The sequence below is a fragment of the Argopecten irradians genome, chromosome 3 (assembly GCF_041381155.1).
Source record: "Argopecten irradians isolate NY chromosome 3, Ai_NY, whole genome shotgun sequence".
NCBI lineage: Eukaryota > Metazoa > Mollusca > Bivalvia > Pectinida > Pectinidae > Argopecten > Argopecten irradians.
Window position 1 is genome coordinate 67,661,935 of NC_091136.1, and position 21,749 is coordinate 67,683,683.

At 36.3% G+C, this 21,749-nt stretch overlaps 2 protein-coding genes across 2 annotated transcripts; both read right to left on the reverse strand.

Annotated features, from left to right (window-relative positions):
- Positions 1-720: 720 nt before the first annotated feature.
- On the reverse strand, positions 721-2,014 carry LOC138319818 (pre-mRNA-splicing factor 38B-like). The gene is made up of 2 exons (XM_069262948.1): positions 1,973-2,014; positions 721-1,347 (listed from the first exon to the last, which is right to left on the reverse strand). The coding sequence occupies exons 1-2, from the start codon at positions 2,012-2,014 to the stop codon at positions 721-723; spliced, it is 669 nt and encodes a 222-aa protein (XP_069119049.1).
- On the reverse strand, positions 1,729-13,756 carry LOC138319408 (neuroglobin-like). The gene is made up of 3 exons (XM_069262522.1): positions 13,570-13,756; positions 2,963-3,182; positions 1,729-2,739 (listed from the first exon to the last, which is right to left on the reverse strand). The coding sequence occupies exons 1-3, from the start codon at positions 13,713-13,715 to the stop codon at positions 2,590-2,592; spliced, it is 516 nt and encodes a 171-aa protein (XP_069118623.1). The 5' UTR covers positions 13,716-13,756; the 3' UTR covers positions 1,729-2,589.
- Between the last annotated feature and the right edge of the window lie 7,993 nt (positions 13,757-21,749).

The window sequence follows — 21,749 nt, forward strand, 5'->3', positions numbered from 1 at the left end:
TTATCGCCACATTACATTATTGAATATCTAGAGATCGATGTGCCATGTAATTCATGTGATATTCCTATATTCATAATATAATTTCAAATTGATGAAACCTGTTATACGGAGAAGAAAGCCACCATTCTATCACGTATTGCCGATTTCTCCTGATATTTTCGTGCCTTTTTATCAACATTTATCTGAAATCCATTATTTTGTCTACATTTATTCTACCCAAGAATATATTACGACAACAAAGATCTTTTAACAATAGACTAAAATAAAACAAGAACATCTGTGAACTCGCTCTACAAAGTATGGACCCTAATACCATTAGTATGTGTTCTTGATGACCAGGGCTTACATTATATAACGACAGTGAGATTAGCCCTTAAGTATCAACAACAATTCGGACACGGTCATTCTTTGTCGATTGTGCGGATTGGTAATTCTCCTTGCAAAAAGTTCAAACTCTTTGTTGATGGTGCAGATCGTTAATCTGTCGACAGATCGGACGCGTTTGCCCTCTTTGTCGACAGATCGGACGCGTTTATTCTCTTTGTCGACAGTTCGGACGCCTTTGTCCTCTTTGTCGACAGTTCGGACGCGTTTGTTCTCTTTGTCGACTAATCGGACGCGTTTGCTCTCTTTGTCGACAGTTAGGACGCGCTTGCTCTTTTTGTCGACAGATCGAACGCGTTTGCTCTCTTTGTCGACACATCGGACGCGATTGCTCTCTTAGTCGACAGTTAGGACGCATTTGCTCTCTTTGTCGACAGATCGGGCGCGATTGCTCTCTTTGTCGACAGTAAGGACGCGGTTGCTCTCTTTGTCGACAGTAAGGACGCGTTTGCTCTCTTTGTCGACAGATCGGACATGATTGCTCTCTTTGTCGACAGTAAGGACGCGTTTGCTCTCTTTGTCGACAGTAAGGACGCGGTTGCTCTCTTTGTCGACAGATCGGGCGCGATTGCTCTCTTTGTCGACAGATCGGACGCGTTTGCTCTCTTTGATGATAGTATGGACGCGTTTGCTCTCTTTGTCGACAGTTCGGACGCGTTTGCTCTCTTTGTCGACAGTTAGGACGCGTTTACTCTCTTTGTCGACAGTTAGGACGCATTTGTTCTCTTTGTCGACAGATCGGGCGCGATTGCACTCTTTGTCGACAGTTAGGACGCATTTGCTCTCTTTGTCGACAGATCGGGCGCGATTGCTCTCTTTGTCGACAGTAAGGACGCGGTTGCTCTCTTTGTCGACAGTAAGGACGCGTTTGCTCTCTTTGTCGACAGTTAGGACGCGTTTGTTCTCTTTGTCGACAGATCGGGCGCGATTGCACTCTTTGTCGACAGATCGGACGATTACTCTCTACATCGACAGTTTAAATACGTTTACTTTTTAAATTTATTTGTTAACTGATCCGGTGATGTAAATATCTTTGTTGATAGTTCGAACGCGACTGCTCTCCTTGCCGACAGTTTGCCTTGAGGTGGGGCTGCAATAATCAGCTACCCCCATTAAGGATGTCGTCTCGTACTTGTCTAACCACTGATGAATTATGGTTAAAGAGCTGTGTCCTTAAAGAAATCTCTCAATCTAGTCAAATAATAAAGAGTTTATATCGTTGAATAAATAAAAAGGATGATGTTAAATTGTTGGTTGTCTTGTATGTGTCATAATATGGCCTATAGACAGAGACATTACCGCTGATAAGATAAGTATACTATTCCATACAACATACTCGGGATATTGATTTTATTGGGATTTATTACTAATAATCTAAGAACAGGAAAAATAATAAAAGTGTTTATAAAAGTCTATACAATGTATCACAACACAATCTTAACAACACACATGGGGGTCTATATCACAGACAAAACTGGAATGTTCCACTCTATCACAGGGTAAATCTACTCTAGGTTAACACAGACTGTCACCAACCCGCTAACACCCGCAGTCGTATGTACGTCACTAGTCCAATGTCCATCCTTACGTCAAGTGAGACACCTATCCTTACGTCACGTGGGTCACCCATCCTTACGTCACGTGAGTCACCTATTTTTAAGTTATGTGGGTCACTCATTTTAAGTCAATCATACTTATGTCACATGGGTAACTTCATAAAGGTGATAAGGGTTTCGCACTTCCGTACACCACAATGTTATATACCGAGTCCTTACATCTCACTAAAACGTGCACTACAGCTTACGTCACAAGGTAAACGTTAGTTATGTTTACGTCACAAAGGTAAAATAACTCTATATTCTATATATAGTTCTATGTTCACTATGCTCCGATATTTATATCATAGGGTTAAAACAAAGGACTTCCATGTTAACGTTTCTAGATTTATAAAGGAATTCTTGTTCATGCGACAAGGTTCAAAACCGAAAAGGTTTTATCGACCATATCTGAAAAGTAAAGAATTCTATGTTTAGGTTTCAAGGTTTGAAACATAGTTTTCCTATGCTTATACATGTACCATGAGATTGAAACAGAGTTTTCGCCTGTTTACGTAACAAGGTTTGAAACAGGGGTTCCCCGTGTTTAGTCACAAGGTTTGACATAGAATATATTACCACGTTTACACCACTACACTGAGTACAGTTTTCAGCCCTGTTTTCGCCTTTCCTCCTCCAGCCCTTCTTGGAAGGCCACGCTGATGACGCCGTATAGCTTTATCCATGCTGTTTTTGTTGCACTGTCAAAGTTGTCCTTAAGTTGTTTCTCCATGGCGTGGAGTAGACACTCACCAACAGGCTGTAACACAGAATATACCACATATCAACACGTATTACTCATGGTTACCCATTTAACGACATATATGGTATGCATTGACTAGATGACCAACATCATCTACTACATTATGTAGTATTTGTACATCAAAACAAACCATATTCTGACCCAACTCCTAGGTGCTGCTATCTACATTCATTAGAACCATTTGGATTGATCAGTAACCCAATAAACGATCATGCCTTACCCCTAAATGTGCCGTCTGAGCCCCGTAGGTGTAATGTTTGGCCCCTAAACTTCTAACAGTTGGTACAAGACCCTCTAGATTATCAATTGCCTCCACAGCTGTTCCAACTACTCCCATGACGCCCTCAACATGCTCCCGAACTGCCTCGCTCTCAATCGATCCACCTCCTTCCTTCATGAACGAAAATATCGTCTTCACATCTGGATAGTCTGTGAATAATCTGAAATAGGATAATAATATACCTTGTTAATATCAGGACAGGAAAGAAATTATGTAGTGCATACACACCATCGTTGTAATACATCATCTCAGGCAAGTATAATAAATAATCACAATTAAAAATCTGGCATGGCATTTCTCCCATTGAATATAAAACATATTCTCTAGTCTCCTCAGACACCTTGACGTCTCATCTGACACATTGACGTCTCCTCTGACACCTTGACGACTCATCAGACACCTTGACGTCTCCTCTGACACCTTGACGTCTCATCAGACAACTTGACGTCTCCTCTGACACCTTGACGTCTCATCTGACACCTTGACGTCTCATCTGACACCTTGACGTCTCATCAGACACCTTGACGTCTCATCTGACACATTGACGTCTCCTCTGACACATTGACGTCTCATCAGACACCTTGACGTCTCCTCTGACACCTTGACGTCTCATCAGACAACTTGACGTCTCCTCTGACACCTTGACGTCTCATCTGACACCTTGACGTCTCCTCTGACACCTTGACGTCTCATCTGACACCGTTCGTCTGTGTTGTAATGTTTATAAGCCATCACACACGTTTGTCTGTCCATATGAAAACAGCTTGATTCATCCAAACCTGGTGTTTATAAGTAGATTACTGAAGAAACAATAAAATGTGAAAATGTTCGACATGTTACGACACATATAACTTTAAAAGTAAATGTTAGCCCATTCTTTACTGAGATAAGTTTATAGAGTCGGACACAAAATGAACCTTTTCCCGTTTTAAGCTGAGCTACTGTGTCAAGTGTCAATAATAAAACAAAGAATATTTACTCTTCCGGAGCTCTAGGTCTTAATATCTACGTTGAAGTATTGCATCTTACATGTACATAACTATCACATCTAATATATATAAAAAAAATGTAGGATTCCTTGGAGTTGTTTTAAGTTTTCGCCGCGTTTACTGGTACTGAAAGCCAAGATTCCGTAGAACGTGTACCGTATTATTGTTCAGGAAGTTAACAAGTATTTAAAAGTCAACGAATTAAACCTGTCAAGGGTGTAGAGGGTGGACCAGCAGGTATAGGAATGTACATAACATTAGAGTCAATACGACTACACTGCTCGATCGGACATCCAATATAAACAGCCAGGTATAACCTATTATGTTGTTTGTTTATTGGTAGCACACACCCCAAGTGTGTAACATTTTGTTGTGTTTGTTTGATTGTATACATTAGCCTAGTTTGACATTTCGATCAACTTAATTTGTTAACAGCTTATCATTGACTATATGGATGACAACATTTGTCAATGGTTAACAGCGATATCAATACAAGTTGAGTTATTTATCGATGTAGGGCCTAAATAGAAATCCTCTTCAACGGACTCAAAACTAATCACAATAATATATTAAATAGTACAATGTGCATAGAAGTAACAATACTTGAACCTAATTATATCTATAAAGAAGTTCCTGTTTCTTCCCATGCTTATCTATCTTTTATATCTATAAAGAAGTTCCTGTTTCTTCCCATGCTTATCTATCTTTTATATCTATAAACAAGTTCCTGTTTCTTCCCATGCTTATCTATCTTTTATATCTATAAACAAGTTCCTGTTTCTTCCCATGCTTATCTATCTTTTATATCTATAAACAAGTTCCTGTTTCTTCCCATGCTTATCTATCTTTTTATATTCTATAAACAAGTTCCTGTTTCTTCCCATGCTTATCTATCTTTTATATCTATAAACAAGTTCCTGTTTCTTCCCATGCTTATCTATCTTTTATATCTATAAACAAGTTCCTGTTTCTTCCCATGCTTATCTATCTTTTATATCTATAAACAAGTTCCTGTTTCTTCCCATGCTTATCTATCTTTATATCTTAAAAAGTTCCTGTTTCTTCCCATGCTTATCTATCTTTTATATAAAACAAGTTCCTGTTTCTTCCCATGCTTATCTATCTTTTATATCTATAAACAAGTTCCTGTTTCTTCCCATGCTTATCTATCTTTTATATCTATAAACAAGTTCCTGTTTCTTCCCATGCTTATCTATCTTTTATATCTATAAAGGAGTTCCTGTTTCTTCCCATGCTTATCTATCTTTTATATCTATAAAGGAGTTCCTGTTTCTTCCCATGCTTATCTATCTTTTATATTATAAAGGAGTTCCTGTTTCTTCCCATGCTTATCTATCTTTTATATCTATAAAGGAGTTCCTGTTTCTTCCCATGCTTATCTATCTTTTATATCTATAAAGGAGTTCCTGTTTCTTCCCATGCTTATCTATCTTTTATATCTATAAAGGAGTTCCTGTTTCTTCCCATGCTTATCTATCTTTTATATCTATAAAGGAGTTCCTGTTTCTTCCCATGCTTATCTATCTTTTATATCTATAAAGGAGTTCCTGTTTCTTCCCATGCTTATCTATCTTTTATATCTATAAAGGAGTTCCTGTTTCTTCCCATGCTTATCTATCTTTTATATCTATAAACAAGTTCCTGTTTCTTCCCATGCTTATCTATCTTTTATATCTATAAACAAGTTCCTGTTTCTTCCCATGCTTATCTATCTTTTATATCTATAAAGAAGTTCCTGTTTCTTCCCATGTTTTCTTTTATCTATTTCCCATGCTTATCTATCTTTTATATCTATAAACAAGTTCCTGTTTCTTCCCATGCTTATCTATCTTTTTATATCTATAAAAGTTCCTGTTTCTTCCCATGTTCCTGTTTCTTCCCATGCTTATCTATCTTTTATATCTATAAACAAGTTCCTGTTTCTTCCCATGCTTATCTATCTTTTATATCTATAAACAAGTTCCTGTTTCTTCCCATGCTTATCTATCTTTTATATCTATAAACAAGTTCCTGTTTCTTCCCATGCTTTATCTTTTATATCCCAGTCCTGTTTCTTCCCATGCTTATCTATCTTTTATATCTATAAAGGAGTTCCTGTTTCTTCCCATGCTTATCTATCTTTTATATATATAAACAAGTTCCTGTTTCTTCCCATGCTTATCTATCTTTTATATCTATAAACAAGTTCCTGTTTCTTCCCATGCTTATCTATCTTTTATATCTATAAACAAGTTCCTGTTTCTTCCCATGCTTATCTATCTTTTATATCTATAAACAAGTTCCTGTTTCTTCCCATGCTTATCTATCTTTTATATCTATAAACAAGTTCCTGTTTCTTCCCATGCTTATCTATCTTTTATATCTATAAACAAGTTCCTGTTTCTTCCCATGCTTATCTATCTTTTATATCTATAAACAAGTTCCTGTTTCTTCCCATGCTTATCTATCTTTTATATCTATAAAGGAGTTCCTGTTTCTTCCCATGCTTATCTATCTTTTATATCTATAAACAAGTTCCTGTTTCTTCCCATGCTTATCTATCTTTTATATCTATAAACAAGTTCCTGTTTCTTCCCATGCTTATCTATCTTTTTATATCTATAAACAAGTTCCTGTTTCTTCCCATGCTTATCTATCTTTTATATCTATAAACAAGTTCCTGTTTCTTCCCCATGCTTATCTATCTTTTATATCTATAAACAAGTTCCTGTTTCTTCCCATGCTTATCTATCTTTTATATCTATAAAGGAGTTCCTGTTTCTTCCCATGCTTATCTATCTTTTATATCTATAAACAAGTTCCTGTTTCTTCCCATGCTTATCTATCTTTTATATCTATAAACAAGTTCCTGTTTCTTCCCATGCTTATCTATCTTTTATATCTATAAACAAGTTCCTGTTTCTTCCCATGCTTATCTATCTTTTATATATATAAAGGAGTTCCTGTTTCTTCCCATGCTTATCTATCTTTTATATCTATAAAGGAGTTCCTGTTTCTTCCCATGCTTATCTATCTTTTATATCTATAAACAAGTTCCTGTTTCTTCCCATGCTTATCTATCTTTTATATCTATAAACAAGTTCCTGTTTCTTCCCATGCTTATCTATCTTTTATATCTATAAACAAGTTCCTGTTTCTTCCCATGCTTATCTATCTTTTATATCTATAAACAAGTTCCTGTTTCTTCCCATGCTTATCTATCTTTTATATCTATAAACAAGTTCCTGTTTCTTCCCATGCTTATCTATCTTTTATATCTATAAACAAGTTCCTGTTTCTTCCCATGCTTATCTATCTTTTATATCTATAAAGGAGTTCCTGTTTCTTCCCATGCTTATCTATCTTTTATATCTATAAACAAGTTCCTGTTTCTTCCCATGCTTATCTATCTTTTATATCTATAAACAAGTTCCTGTTTCTTCCCATGCTTATCTATCTTTTATATCTATAAAGGAGTTCCTGTTTCTTCCCATGCTTATCTATCTTTTATATCTATAAAGGAGTTCCTGTTTCTTCCCATGCTTATCTATCTTTTATATCTATAAAAAGTTCCTGTTTCTTCCCATGCTTATCTATCTTTTATATCTATAAAGGAGTTCCTGTTTCTTCCCATGCTTATCTATCTTTTATATCTATAAACAAGTTCCTGTTTCTTCCCATGCTTATCTATCTTTTATATCTATAAACAAGTTCCTGTTTCTTCCCATGCTTATCTATCTTTTATATCTATAAACAAGTTCCTGTTTCTTCCCATGCTTATCTATCTTTTATATATATAAAGGAGTTCCTGTTTCTTCCCATGCTTATCTATCTATTATATCTATAAACAAGTTCCTGTTTCTTCCCATGCTTATCTATCTTTTATATCTATAAACAAGTTCCTGTTTCTTCCCATGCTTATCTATCTTTTATATCTATAAACAAGTTCCTGTTTCTTCCCATGCTTATCTATCTTTTATATCTATAAACAAGTTCCTGTTTCTTCCCATGCTTATCTATCTTTTATATCTATAAACAAGTTCCTGTTTCTTCCCATGCTTATCTATCTTTTATATCTATAAACAAGTTCCTGTTTCTTCCCATGCTTATCTATCTTTTATATCTATAAACAAGTTCCTGTTTCTTCCCATGCTTATCTATCTTTTATATATATAAACAAGTTCCTGTTTCTTCCCATGCTTATCTATCTTTTATATCTATAAAGGAGTTCCTGTTTCTTCCCATGCTTATCTATCTTTTATATCTATAAACAAGTTCCTGTTTCTTCCCATGCTTATCTATCTTTTATATCTATAAACAAGTTCCTGTTTCTTCCCATGCTTATCTATCTTTTATATCTATAAACAAGTTCCTGTTTCTTCCCATGCTTATCTATCTTTTATATCTATAAAGGAGTTCCTGTTTCTTCCCATGCTTATCTATCTTTTATATCTATAAAGGAGTTCCTGTTTCTTCCCATGCTTATCTATCTTTTATATCTATAAAGGAGTTCCTGTTTCTTCCCATGCTTATCTATCTTTTATATCTATAAACAAGTTCCTGTTTCTTCCCATGCTTATCTATCTTTTATATCTATAAAGGAGTTCCTGTTTCTTCCCATGCTTATCTATCTTTTATATCTATAAACAAGTTCCTGTTTCTTCCCATGCTTATCTATCTTTTATATCTATAAACAAGTTCCTGTTTCTTCCCATGCTTATCTATCTTTTATATCTATAAACAAGTTCCTGTTTCTTCCCATGCTTATCTATCTTTTATATCTATAAACAAGTTCCTGTTTCTTCCCATGCTTATCTATCTTTTATATCTATAAACAAGTTCCTGTTTCTTCCCATGCTTATCTATCTTTTATATATCTATAAACAAGTTCCTGTTTCTTCCCATGCTTATCTATCTTTTATATCTATAAAGGAGTTCCTGTTTCTTCCCATGCTTATCTATCTTTTATATCTATAAAGGAGTTCCTGTTTCTTCCCATGCTTATCTATCTTTTATATCTATAAACAAGTTCCTGTTTCTTCCCATGCTTATCTATCTTTTATATCTATAAACAAGTTCCTGTTTCTTCCCATGCTTATCTATCTTTTATATCTATAAACAAGTTCCTGTTTCTTCCCATGCTTATCTATCTTTTATATCTATAAACAAGTTCCTGTTTCTTCCCATGCTTATCTATCTTTTATATCTATAAACAAGTTCCTGTTTCTTCCCATGCTTATCTATCTTTTATATCTATAAAGGAGTTCCTGTTTCTTCCCATGCTTATCTATCTTTTATATCTATAAAGGAGTTCCTGTTTCTTCCCATGCTTATCTATCTTTTATATCTATAAAGGAGTTCCTGTTTCTTCCCATGCTTATCTATCTTTTATATCTATTAAACAAGTTCCTGTTTCTTCCCATGCTTATCTATCTTTTATATCTATAAAGGAGTTCCTGTTTCTTCCCATGCTTATCTATCTCTTTTATATCTATAAACAAGTTCCTGTTTCTTCCCATGCTTATCTATCTTTTATATCTATAAACAAGTTCCTGTTTCTTCCCATGCTTATCTATCTTTTATATCTATAAACAAGTTCCTGTTTCTTCCCATGCTTATCTATCTTTTATATCTATAAACAAGTTCCTGTTTCTTCCCATGCTTATCTATCTTTTATATCTATAAACAAGTTCCTGTTTCTTCCCATGCTTATCTATCTTTTATATCTATAAACAAGTTCCTGTTTCTTCCCATGCTTATCTATCTTTTATATCTATAAAGGAGTTCCTGTTTCTTCCCATGCTTATCTATCTTTTATATCTATAAACAAGTTCCTGTTTCTTCCCATGCTTATCTATCTTTTATATCTATAAACAAGTTCCTGTTTCTTCCCATGCTTATCTATCTTTTATATCTATAAAGGAGTTCCTGTTTCTTCCCATGCTTATCTATCTTTTATATCTATAAAGGAGTTCCTGTTTCTTCCCATGCTTATCTATCTTTTATATCTATAAAGGAGTTCCTGTTTCTTCCCATGCTTATCTATCTTTTATATCTATAAAGGAGTTCCTGTTTCTTCCCATGCTTATCTATCTTTTATATCTATAAAAGGAGTTCCTGTTTCTTCCCATGCTTATCTATCTTTTATATCTATAAAGGAGTTCCTGTTTCTTCCCATGCTTATCTATCTTTTATATCTATAAAGGAGTTCCTGTTTCTTCCCATGCTTATCTATCTTTTATATCTATAAACAAGTTCCTGTTTCTTCCCATGCTTATCTATCTTTTATATCTATAAACAAGTTCCTGTTTCTTCCCATGCTTATCTATCTTTTATATATATAAACAAGTTCCTGTTTCTTCCCATGCTTATCTATCTTTTATATCTATAAACAAGTTCCTGTTTCTTCCCATGCTTATCTATCTTTTATATCTATAAAGAAGTTCCTGTTTCTTCCCATGCTTATCTATCTTTTATATCTATAAACAAGTTCCTGTTTCTTCCCATGCTTATCTATCTTTTATATCTATAAACAAGTTCCTGGTTTCTTCCCATGCTTATCTATCTTTTATATCTATAAAGAGTTCCTGTTTCTTCCCATGCTTATCTATCTTTTATATCTAAAAGGAGTTCCTGTTTCTTCCCATGCTTATCTATCTTTTATATCTATAAAGGAGTTCCTGTTTCTTCCCATGCTTATCTATCTTTTATATCTATAAACAAGTTCCTGTTTCTTCCCATGCTTATCTATCTTTTATATCTATAAAGGAGTTCCTGTTTCTTCCCATGCTTATCTATCTTTTATATATATATAAACAAGTTCCTGTTTCTTCCCATGCTTATCTATCTTTTATATCTATAAACAAGTTCCTGTTTCTTCCCATGCTTATCTATCTTTTATATCTATAAACAAGTTCCTGTTTCTTCCCATGCTTATCTATCTTTTATATCTATAAACAAGTTCCTGTTTCTTCCCATGCTTATCTATCTTTTATATCTATAAACAAAACAAGTTCCTGTTTCTTCCCATGCTTATCTATCTTTTATATCTATAAACAAGTTCCTGTTTCTTCCCATGCTTATCTATCTTTTATATCTATAAACAAGTTCCTGTTTCTTCCCATGCTTATCTATCTTTTATATCTATAAACAAGTTCCTGTTTCTTCCCATGCTTATCTATCTTTTATATCTATAAACAAGTTCCTGTTTCTTCCCATGCTTATCTATCTTTTATATCTATAAACAAGTTCCTGTTTCTTCCCATGCTTATCTATCTTTTATATCTATAAAGGAGTTCCTGTTTCTTCCCATGCTTATCTACCTTTTATATCTATAAACAAGTTCCTGTTTCTTCCCATGCTTATCTAGTTTGATTTAGCAACATTTTCTGGAAACTTATTAAAGGGAAATGAGACTGAACGATTAAATTTGGAAACAAAATAATATTCGAAAAAACCTGACATTTTGATCAACACAATGCCTGTACAAGTTAGCATCATACATGAACACGTTTATTGTATCTAGTCGCTTATCAATATAGTTCTCCTCGGTAAAGTACAGTGTACAAGTTTGTTCCCACAATTGTTCACGTCAATGAGAATGACTGGAAATTATCACCATGATTGTAAAAGTCTATCTCAAAAAAGTCTATCTTCAATATTGTACAATGTATCACCATGATTGTACAAGTATATCACCACGATTGTACAAGTGTATCAACAACATTGTAAAAGTGTATCACCATAATTGTACAAGTTTATCACTACGACTGTACAAGTGTATCAACAAGATTTAACAAGTGTATCAATACTACTGTACAAGTGTATCACCAATATTGTACACGTGTATCAATACGACTGTAAAAGTGTATCACCATAATTGTACAAGTATATCACCACCATTGTACAAGTGTATCACCACAATTGTACAAGTGTATCACCACAATTGTACAAGTGTATCACCAATATTGTAAAAGTGCATCACTACGATTGTACAAGTGTATCAACACGACTGTACAAGTGTATCACCAATATTGTAAAAGTGCATCACCACGATTGTACAAGTGTATCACCACGATTGTACAAGTGTATCACCACGATTGTACAAGTGTATCACCACGATTGTACAAGTGTATCACCACGATTGTACAAGTGTATCACCACGATTGTACAAGTGTATCACCACGATTGTACTAGTATATCAACACGACTGTACAAGTGTATCAACAATATTGTAAAAGTGCATCACCACGATTGTACAAGTGTATCACCAATATTGTAAAAGTGCATCACCACGATTGTACAAGTGTATCACCACGATTGTACAAGTGTATCACCACGATTGTACAAGTGTATCACCAATATTGTAAAAGTGCATCACCACGATTGTACAAGTGTATCACCACGATTGTACAAGTGTATCACCACGATTGTACAAGTGTATCACCACGATTGTACAAGTGTATCACAACGATTGTAAAAGTGTATCACCACGATTGTACAAGTGTATCACCAATATTGTACAAGTATATCAACACGACTGTACAAGTATATCACCAATATTGTAAAAGTGCATCACCACAATTGTACAAGTGCATCACCACGATTGTACAAGTGTATCACCAATATTGTACAAGTATATCAACACGACTGTACAAGTGTATCACCAATATTGTAAAATTGTATCACCACGATAGTACAAGTCTATCATCACGATTGTACAAGTGTATCACCTCGATTGTACAAGTGTATCACCAATATTGTACAAGTATATCAACACGACTGTACAAGTGTATCACCAATATTGTAAAATTGTATCACCACGATAGTACAAGTCTATCACCACGATTATACAAGTGTATCACTAATATTTTACAAGCATATCACCAATGTTGTAAAATTGTATCACGGCAATTGTACAAGTGTATCACCACGATTGTACAAGTATATCACCACGATTGTACAAGTGTAACACAATATTGTACAAGTGTATCACTAATATTTTACAAGTATATCACCAATTTTGTAAAATTGTATCACGACAATTGTACAAGTATATCACCACGATTGTACAAGTGTATCACGACAATTGTACAAGTGTATCACCACGATTGTACAAGTATATCACCACGATTGTACAAGTGTATCACTACGATTGTACAAGTGTATCACCACGATTGTACAAGTGTATCACCACGATTGTACAAGTGTGTCACTACGATTGTACAAGTGTGTCACTACGATTGTACAAGTGTACTGATATTGTACAAGTGTATCACTACGTCTATAAAAGTGAATCATCACTACGAATGTACAAAATTATCCCCACTACTATTTACACATTTTTATGCTTACCTTATCGTTAAAGACTACGAAGTGCGTTTAAATCACGCGCTCATATAAAACAAAAGCCAAATCGTATACGATTGCTTGACCTAGTACTTCCGTCTTATCAAATGTTGAGTATCCTCAGTAAAGAAAGGGACATTTTAGATAAACAATGACAAGAGGCGCCATTACTGGATCTACATGTTCTACACAATGTTTTATAATACTTACTTAACAAACATCGGTGTGCCAATGTCGGCCAGACTGCCAGAGCTAGTGAATTGTGCCCAGGATTTCTGGATGAGAGCCTTGTCAACAGCTACCAGAGGAGACTTGGTCCCTTCCATGTTTGTTGCACTGCTAGTGCTACATCCCATAATGCCTTTCTCGGTAAACTTTGACCCCAATTTGATTCGTCTTACCTGTGAAGGATGCCATTAAAAGTTTCAATTAGACCGGTGGTGCTATGTGTAACAGTATCGACTGGTCAGCTGTAGCAGGGAGGGGGCGAGCACACTACAGGGTAACCAAGCAGGCCTTACACATTGATCAACGATTGTTTCCAATTAGGGAGGAGGAGGCTATTGTTAATCGATATTAATTAGGGCATCCGATGTGTAAGTCAGGTCAAACTGCCAGTCATTAAACACCTCGGGCGGATTCAATACAATACAATTATGTTGTCTGTCGTAACGTCCGACTGATATTAATGTATATCCGGTGTCCCTTCCTGCTTTTAGATGGATGATGGACACTAAAGTTACAACGCTCTATTCAGGTTATATTGCAATCATTCGGAGGTGAATCTATAATGACTGCAATCAATAAACGATGAGATGCAAAAGCCAAATTAATTGTAGGAAACTAGTGAACAGTGTTGTAGGAGACAAGTCCAATACTACGGTTAAAGTTAAACGTATGTTGCTGTTTCTATTTTTGCAGATGCGACTATGTTGTTGTAAAGGCTGATATCACAGCTCAAAAACGTGTGTGAATATTAACGCCATTGTCTTGTTTTTAAGGTTTGATGTCACAGAAGTTTTATATTAAAGTTGATATCAAAACGGTTTTTATATCAGGATTGATGTTATTTATACCAGGTAAAATTGAAAAAACACCAATGCTGAAATGTTGTCGGTGTGTCCAGAATGATGTCTCTATGTCGTGTCAAGAATGATGTCACTATGTCGTGTCCAGAATGATGTCTCTATGTCGTGTCAAGAATGATGTCGCTATGTCGTGTCAAGAATGATGTCTCTATGTCGTGTCAAGAATGATGTCTCTATGTCGTGTCAAGAATGATGTCGTGTTGTGTCAAGAATGATGTCGCTATGTCGTGTCAAGAATGATGTCGCTATGTCGTGTCAAGAATGATGTCTCTATGTCGTGTCAAGAATGATGTCTCTATGTCGTGTCAAGAATGATGTCGCTATGTCGTGTCAAGAATGATGTCGCTATGTCTGTCAAGATGTGTCAAGAATGATGTCTCTATGTCGTGTCAAGAATGATGTCGCTATATCGTGTCAAGAATGATGTCTCTATGTCGTGTCAAGAATGATGTCGCTATGTCGTGTCAAGAATGATGTCGCTCTGTCTTGTCAAGAATGATGTCTCTATGTCGTGTCAAGAATGATGTCTCTATGTCGTGTCAAGAATGATGTCTCTATGTCGTGTCAAGAATGATGTCTCTATGTCGTGTCAAGAATGATGTCTCTATGTCGTGTCAAGAATGATGTCGCTATGTCGTGTCAAGAATGATGTCGCTATGTCGTGTCAAGAATGATGTCTCTATGTCTATGTGTCAAGAATGATGTCTCTATGTCGTGTCAAGAATGATGTCTCTATGTCGTGTCAGAATGATGTCTTGTGTGTCAAGAATGATGTCTCTATGTCGTGTCAAGAATGATGTCTCTATGTCGTGTCAAGAATGATGTCTCTATGTCGTGTCAAGAATGATGTCGCTATGTCGTGTCAAGAATGATGTCGCTATGTCGTGTCAAGAATGATGTCGCTATGTCGTGTCAAGAATGATGTCTCTATGTCGTGTCAAGAATGATGTCGCTATGTCGTGTCAAGAATGATGTCGCTATGTCGTGTCAAGAATGATGTCTCTATGTCGTGTCAAGAATGATGTCTCTATGTCGTGATTCGTGTCAAGAATGATGTCTCTATGTCGTGTCAAGAATGATGTCTCTATGTCGTGTCAAGAATGATGTCTCTATGTCGTGTCAAGAATGATGTCTCTATGTCGTGTCAAGAATGATGTCCTCTATGTCGTGTCAAGAATGATGTCCTATGTCGTGTCAAGAATGATGTCCTATGTGTCCTGTCTGTCAAGAATGATGTCTATGTCGTGTCAAGAATGATGTCTCTATGTCGTGTCAGAATGATGTCTCTATGTCGTGTCAAGAATGATGTCTCTATTGTCATGTCGTGTCAAGAATGATGTCCTCGTGTCAAGAATGATGTCTCTATGTCGTGTCAAGAATGATGTCCTATGTCGTGTCAAGAATGATGTCCTATGTCGTGTCAAGAATGATGTCTCTATGTCGTGTCAAGAATGATGTCTCTATGTCGTGTCAAGAATGATGTCTCTATGTCGTGTCAAGAATGATGTCGCTATGTCGTGTCAAGAATGATGTCTCTATGTCGTGTCAAGAATGATGTCTCTATGTCGTGTCAAGAATGATGTCTCTATGTCGTGTCAAGAATGATGTCGCTATGTCGTGTCAAGAATGATGTCTCTATGTCGTGTCAAGAATGATGTCTATGTCGTGTCAAGAATGATGTCTCTATGTCGTGTCAAGAATGATGTCTCTATGTCGTGTCAAGAATGATGTCTCTATGTCGTGTCAAGAATGATGTCGCTATGTCGTGTCAAGAATGATGTCGCTCTGTCTTGTCAAGAATGATGTCTATGTCGTGTCAAGAATGATGTCTCTATGTCGTGTCAAGAATGATGTCCTATGTCGTGTCAAGAATGATGTCTCTATGTCGTGTCAAGAATGATGTCTCTATGTCGTGTCAAGAATGATGTCTCTATGTCGTGTCAAGAATGATGTCTCTATGTCGTGTCAAGAATGATGTCGCTCTGTCTTGTCAAGAATGATGTCTCTATGTCGTGTCAAGAATGATGTCTCTATGTCGTGTCAAGAATGATGATCGTGTCAAGAATGATGTCTCTATGTCGTGTCAAGAATGATGTCTCTATGTCGTGTCAAGAATGATGTCTCTATGTCGTGTCAAGAATGATGTCGCTATGTCGTGTCAAGAATGATGTCTCTATGTCGTGTCAAGATGATGTCCATGTCGTGTCAAGAATGATGTCTCTATGTCGTGTCAAGAATGATGTCTCTATGTCGTGTCAAGAATGATGTCTATGTCGTGTCAAGAATGATGTCGCTATGTCGTGTCAAGAATGATGTCTCTATGTCGTGTCAAGAATGATGTCGCTATGTCGTGTCAAGAATGATGTCGCTATGTCGTGTCAAGAATGATGTCGCTATGTCGTGTCAAGAATGATGTCTCTATGTCGTGTCAAGAATGATGTCGCTATGTCGTGTCAAGAATGATGTCTCTATGTCGTGTCAAGAATGATGTCTCTATGTCGTGTCAAGAATGATGTCGCTATGTCGTGTCAAGAATGATGTCTCTATGTCGTGTCAAGAATGATGTCGCTATGTCTTGTCAAGAATGATGTCTCTATATCGTGTCAAGAATGATGTCTCTATGTCGTGTCAAGAATGATGTCTCTATGTCGTGTCAAGAATGATGTCGCTATGTCTATTGTCGTGTCAAGAATGATGTCGCTATTCGTGTCAAGAATGATGTCTCTATTGTGTCAAGAATGATGTCTCTATGTCGTGTCAAGAATGATGTCTCTATGTCGTGTCAAGAATGATGTCGCTCTATGTCGTGTCAAGAATGATGTCTCTATGTCTGTCAAGAATGATGTCTCTATGTCGTGTCAAGAATGATGTCTCTGATCTATGTCGTGTCAAGAATGATGTCTCTATGTCGTCGTGTCAAGAATGATGTCTCTATGTCGTGTCAAGAATGATGTCGCTATGTCGTGTCAAGAATGATGTCTCTATGTCGTGTCAAGAATGATGTCTCTATGTCGTGTCAAGAATGATGTCTCTATGTCGTGTCAAGAATGATGTCTCTATGTCGTGTCAAGAATGATGTCTCTATGTCGTGTCAAGAATGATGTCACTATGTCGTGTCAAGAATGTCATTATGTCGTGTCAAGAATGATGTCACTATGTCGTGTCAAGAATGATGTCACTATGTCGTGTCAAGAATGATGTCACTATGTCGTGTCAAGAATGATGTCACTATGTCGTGTCAAGAATGATGTCTCTATGTCGTGTCAAGAATGATGTCTCTATGTCGTGTCAAGAATGATGTCTCTATGTCGTGTCAAGAATGATGTCTCTATGTCGTGTCAAGAATGATGTCACTATGTCGTGTCAAGAATGATGTCACTATGTCGTGTCAAGAATGATGTCACTATGTCGTGTCAAGAATAATGTCACTATGTCGTGTCAAGAATGATGTCACTATGTCGTGTCAAGAATGATGTCGCTATGTCGTGTCAAGAATGATGTCACTATGTCGTGTCAAGAATGATGTCACTATGTCGTGTCAAGAATGATGTCACTATGTCGTGTCAAGAATGATGTCTCTATGTCGTGTCAAGAATGATGTCACTATGTCGTGTCAAGAATGATGTCGCTATGTCGTGTCAAGAATGATGTCACTATGTCGTGTCAAGAATGATGTCTCTATGTCGTGTCAAGAATGATGTCGCTATGTCGTGTCAAGAATGATGTCGCTATGTCGTGTCAAGAATGATGTCGCTATGTCGTGTCAAGAATGATGTCCTATGTCGTGTCAAGAATGATGTCGCTATGTCGTGTCAAGAATGATGTCTCTATGTCGTGTCAAGAATGATGTCCTATGTGTCGTGTCAAGAATGATGTCGCTATGTCGTGTCAAGAATGATGTCGCTATGTCGTGTCAAGAATGATGTCACTATGTCGTGTCAAGAATGATGTCTCTATGTCGTGTCAAGAATGATGTCACTATGTCGTGTCAAGAATGATGTCGCTATGTCGTGTCAAGAATGATGTCACTATGTCGTGTCAAGAATGATGTCGCTATGTCGTGTCAAGAATGATGTCACTATGTCGTGTCAAGAATGATGTCTCTATGTCGTGTCAAGAATGATGTCACTATGTCGTGTCAAGAATGATGTCACTATGTCGTGTCAAGAATGATGTCACTATGTCGTGTCAAGAATGATGTCGCTATGTCGTGTCAAGAATGATGTCACTATGTCGTGTCAAGAATGATGTCACTATGTCGTGTCAAGAATGATGTCATTCTATGATTCGTGTCAAGAATGATGTCACTATGTCGTGTCAAGAATGATGTCACTATGTCGTGTCAAGAATATATGGTGTCACTATGTCGTGTCAAGAATGATGTCACTATGTCGTGTCAAGAATGATGCACTATGTCGTGTCAAGAATATTCCTATGTCGTGTCAAGAATGATGTCGCTATGTCGTGTCAAGAATGATGTCACTATGTCGTGTCAAGAATGATGTCACTATGTCGTGTCAAGAATGATGTCTCTATGTCGTGTCAAGAATGATGTCACTATGTGTGTCAAGAATGATGTCACTATGTCGTGTGAAGAATGGTGTCACTATGTCGTGTCAAGAATAATTCACTATGTCGTGTCAAGAATGTCATTATGTCGTGTCAAGAATGATGTCACTATGTCGTGTGGAGAATGATGACACTATGTCGTGTCAAGAATAATTCACTATGTCGTGTCAAGAATGATGTCGCTATGTCGTGTCAAGAATGATGTCACTATGTCGTGTCAAGAATGATGTCACTATGTCGTGTCAAGAATGATGTCTCTATGTCGTGTCAAGAATGATGTCGCTATGTCGTGTCAAGAATGATGTCACTATGTCGTGTGAAGAATGGTGTCACTATGTCGTGTCAAGAATAATTCACTATGTCGTGTCAAGAATGTCATTATGTCGTGTCAAGAATGATGTCACTATGTCGTGTGGAGAATGATGACATGTCGTGCGGAGAATGAGTCACATGCTTAATGTCTGTGTGGAGAATGATGTCACTATGTCGTGTCAAGAATGGTGTCACTGTCGAGTGGAGAATGACGTCACTATGTCGTGTGGAGAATGCCGTCACTATGTCATATCAAGAATAATGTCAGCATGTTTCGCACCGATTGTAACCATCACAAAATGACGCCAATCTTACCAATGGTGATGACATGTGATGTGTGCTATAATGGGCGTCAATGACGTTCGATATCATTGGTAGTTGGGGGTCAGTGTTTTGTGTATCGTATTAGAATTCATTGCCTCTAATAATGGCAGTTTCTTAATTGTAGCCCTATGGTAAAACATATAGTTTATTCAATGTATGTACTTTATATTTTTGATTGGCTAGTGATTCTACTACCACCGTCCGTCTTTTGACGCTGAATCGGGACCCATTGGAAATGATCAGAGGACAAAGTTTTTTTCTCCGGGTATCATACTTTGGCGGTATGCATTAAATGGCAGTTAGCTGTTAACAAATCGTCTGTCATCTAGTAAAATGTGCATTTCTCTATCTGTATACAGGCGCCTATGTTTAGTTTTACGCTTTGTATGTTGTAACGTCCGATGATGTATTAGTATGGTATGCAATCATCAGACATATTTCAGCCGACATCTTAATTAAAATGCTAATTATTTGTACGTAATTACTTCTAGACTGTCGTCTGCGTTGTGAACACGACTAACTATGAATGGGTTTTAATGTAATGTAGTGAAACGGAACCACTTCATTATTTACCCATTGTATATGAAATCTGTGAAATTACTGGATACCTTTTAATAAAACCTGAAAGTACAGATTGAAGTTACACTATTACTTAAAAACTCATAAGAAACATGTTCTTATAAAAATATCGACAGTGGAATGAAGAGGAAGCAACTGTCAACAAGGTTCATATTATCAGGTAACAACACATGTAGCTATGGTGATGATATGTGTAAATTTGGACACATGACCAATACATCCATATCTGAATTCACTCTTCATTCTAACAAAATCACGAGATGGGGGTAGGACTAAATATAAACACGTTTTCCGCGAGTGTGAAGATGTGATGATACAAAACCATGTGGGCCACATTTTGTATATGGTCCAGATTAAGAAGCTTTATGCATGTACATGTGCGCAATTTGATATTACTTTTCATACCATGGGTCCGTACAGTACACAAACAGCATGGCGACAATAGTGTCATATCATGTACACTCCGAAACATGCTTCAAGGCTCCAAAAAAGAATCTATTTAGATATTTCTTTACCCAAATGACACATGGTTATATGTGGTCGAGTAGCAGCAATATGTTGTCATTAAATTAATAATTTGTGCGAATTTGTTTATTAAACTGATAAGATGCATGGACATGATTTTAGTAACCCCTGTTCTGTTTATAGCATACACCGACCTCGAAATCAAACCAAACTTCCAAAATAGCTTTGTTTAAAAAGTATATCAATATCAATATCAAGTCTATTGACAGTGGTATTCAAATTATGAAATATAATCCATCTTGTTTGTTTGTTCTTTGGTCAAACATGATGGATTAGATTTCACAATTTGAATACGCCTGCCAAATGGAAAACAAAGTATTCTCAATTGATAACACCGCTCCAGTGAGGACAACGGATCGATCTTACTTTGTATCGGAACATTGATCGCAATAACCGTTAAATACTTAGATCTAGATTAGTTTAGCTTGAAATCTCCGTATCATCATACAATGTACTGTGTATCATCATACAATGTACTGTGTATCATCATAAATTGTACTGTGTATCATCATACAATGTACTGTGTATCATCATACATTGTACTGTGTATCATCATACATTGTACTGTGTATCATCATACAATGTACTGTGTATCATCATACAATGTACTGTGTATCATCATACAATGTACTGTGTATCATCATCATACAATGTACTGTGTATCATCATACAATGTACTGTGTATCATCATACGATGTACTGTGTATCATCATACGATGTACTGTGTATCATCATACAATGTACTGTGTATCATCATACAATGTACTGTGTATCATCATACGATGTACTGTGTATCATCATACAATGTACTGTGTATCATCATACAATGTACTGTGTATCATCATACGATGTACTGTGTATCATCATACGATGTACTGTGTATCATCATACGATGTACTGTGTATCATCATACAATGTACTGTGTATCATCATACAATGTACTGTGTATCATCATACGATGTACTGTGTATCATCATACAATGTACTGTGTAT

What these genes read in the sequence shown, in the direction of transcription:
- LOC138319818 (XM_069262948.1), bottom strand. Translation starts at nt 2,014, where the DNA reads ATGGGTGACCCACGTGACGTAAGGATAGGTGTCTCACTTGAC. An exon ending in GGATAGGTGTCTCACTTGAC is followed by an intron (nt 1,348 to 1,972) that starts GTAAGGATGGAC and finishes CTGTCGATGTAG; the next exon opens with AGAGTAATCGTCCGATCTGT.
- LOC138319408 (XM_069262522.1), bottom strand. Translation starts at nt 13,715, where the DNA reads ATGGGATGTAGCACTAGCAGTGCAACAAACATGGAAGGGACCAAGTCT. An exon ending in GGCACACCGATGTTTGTTAA is followed by an intron (nt 3,183 to 13,569) that starts GTAAGTATTATA and finishes ATCCTATTTCAG; the next exon opens with ATTATTCACAGACTATCCAG. An exon ending in CTCAGACGGCACATTTAGGG is followed by an intron (nt 2,740 to 2,962) that starts GTAAGGCATGAT and finishes TCTGTGTTACAG; the next exon opens with CCTGTTGGTGAGTGTCTACT.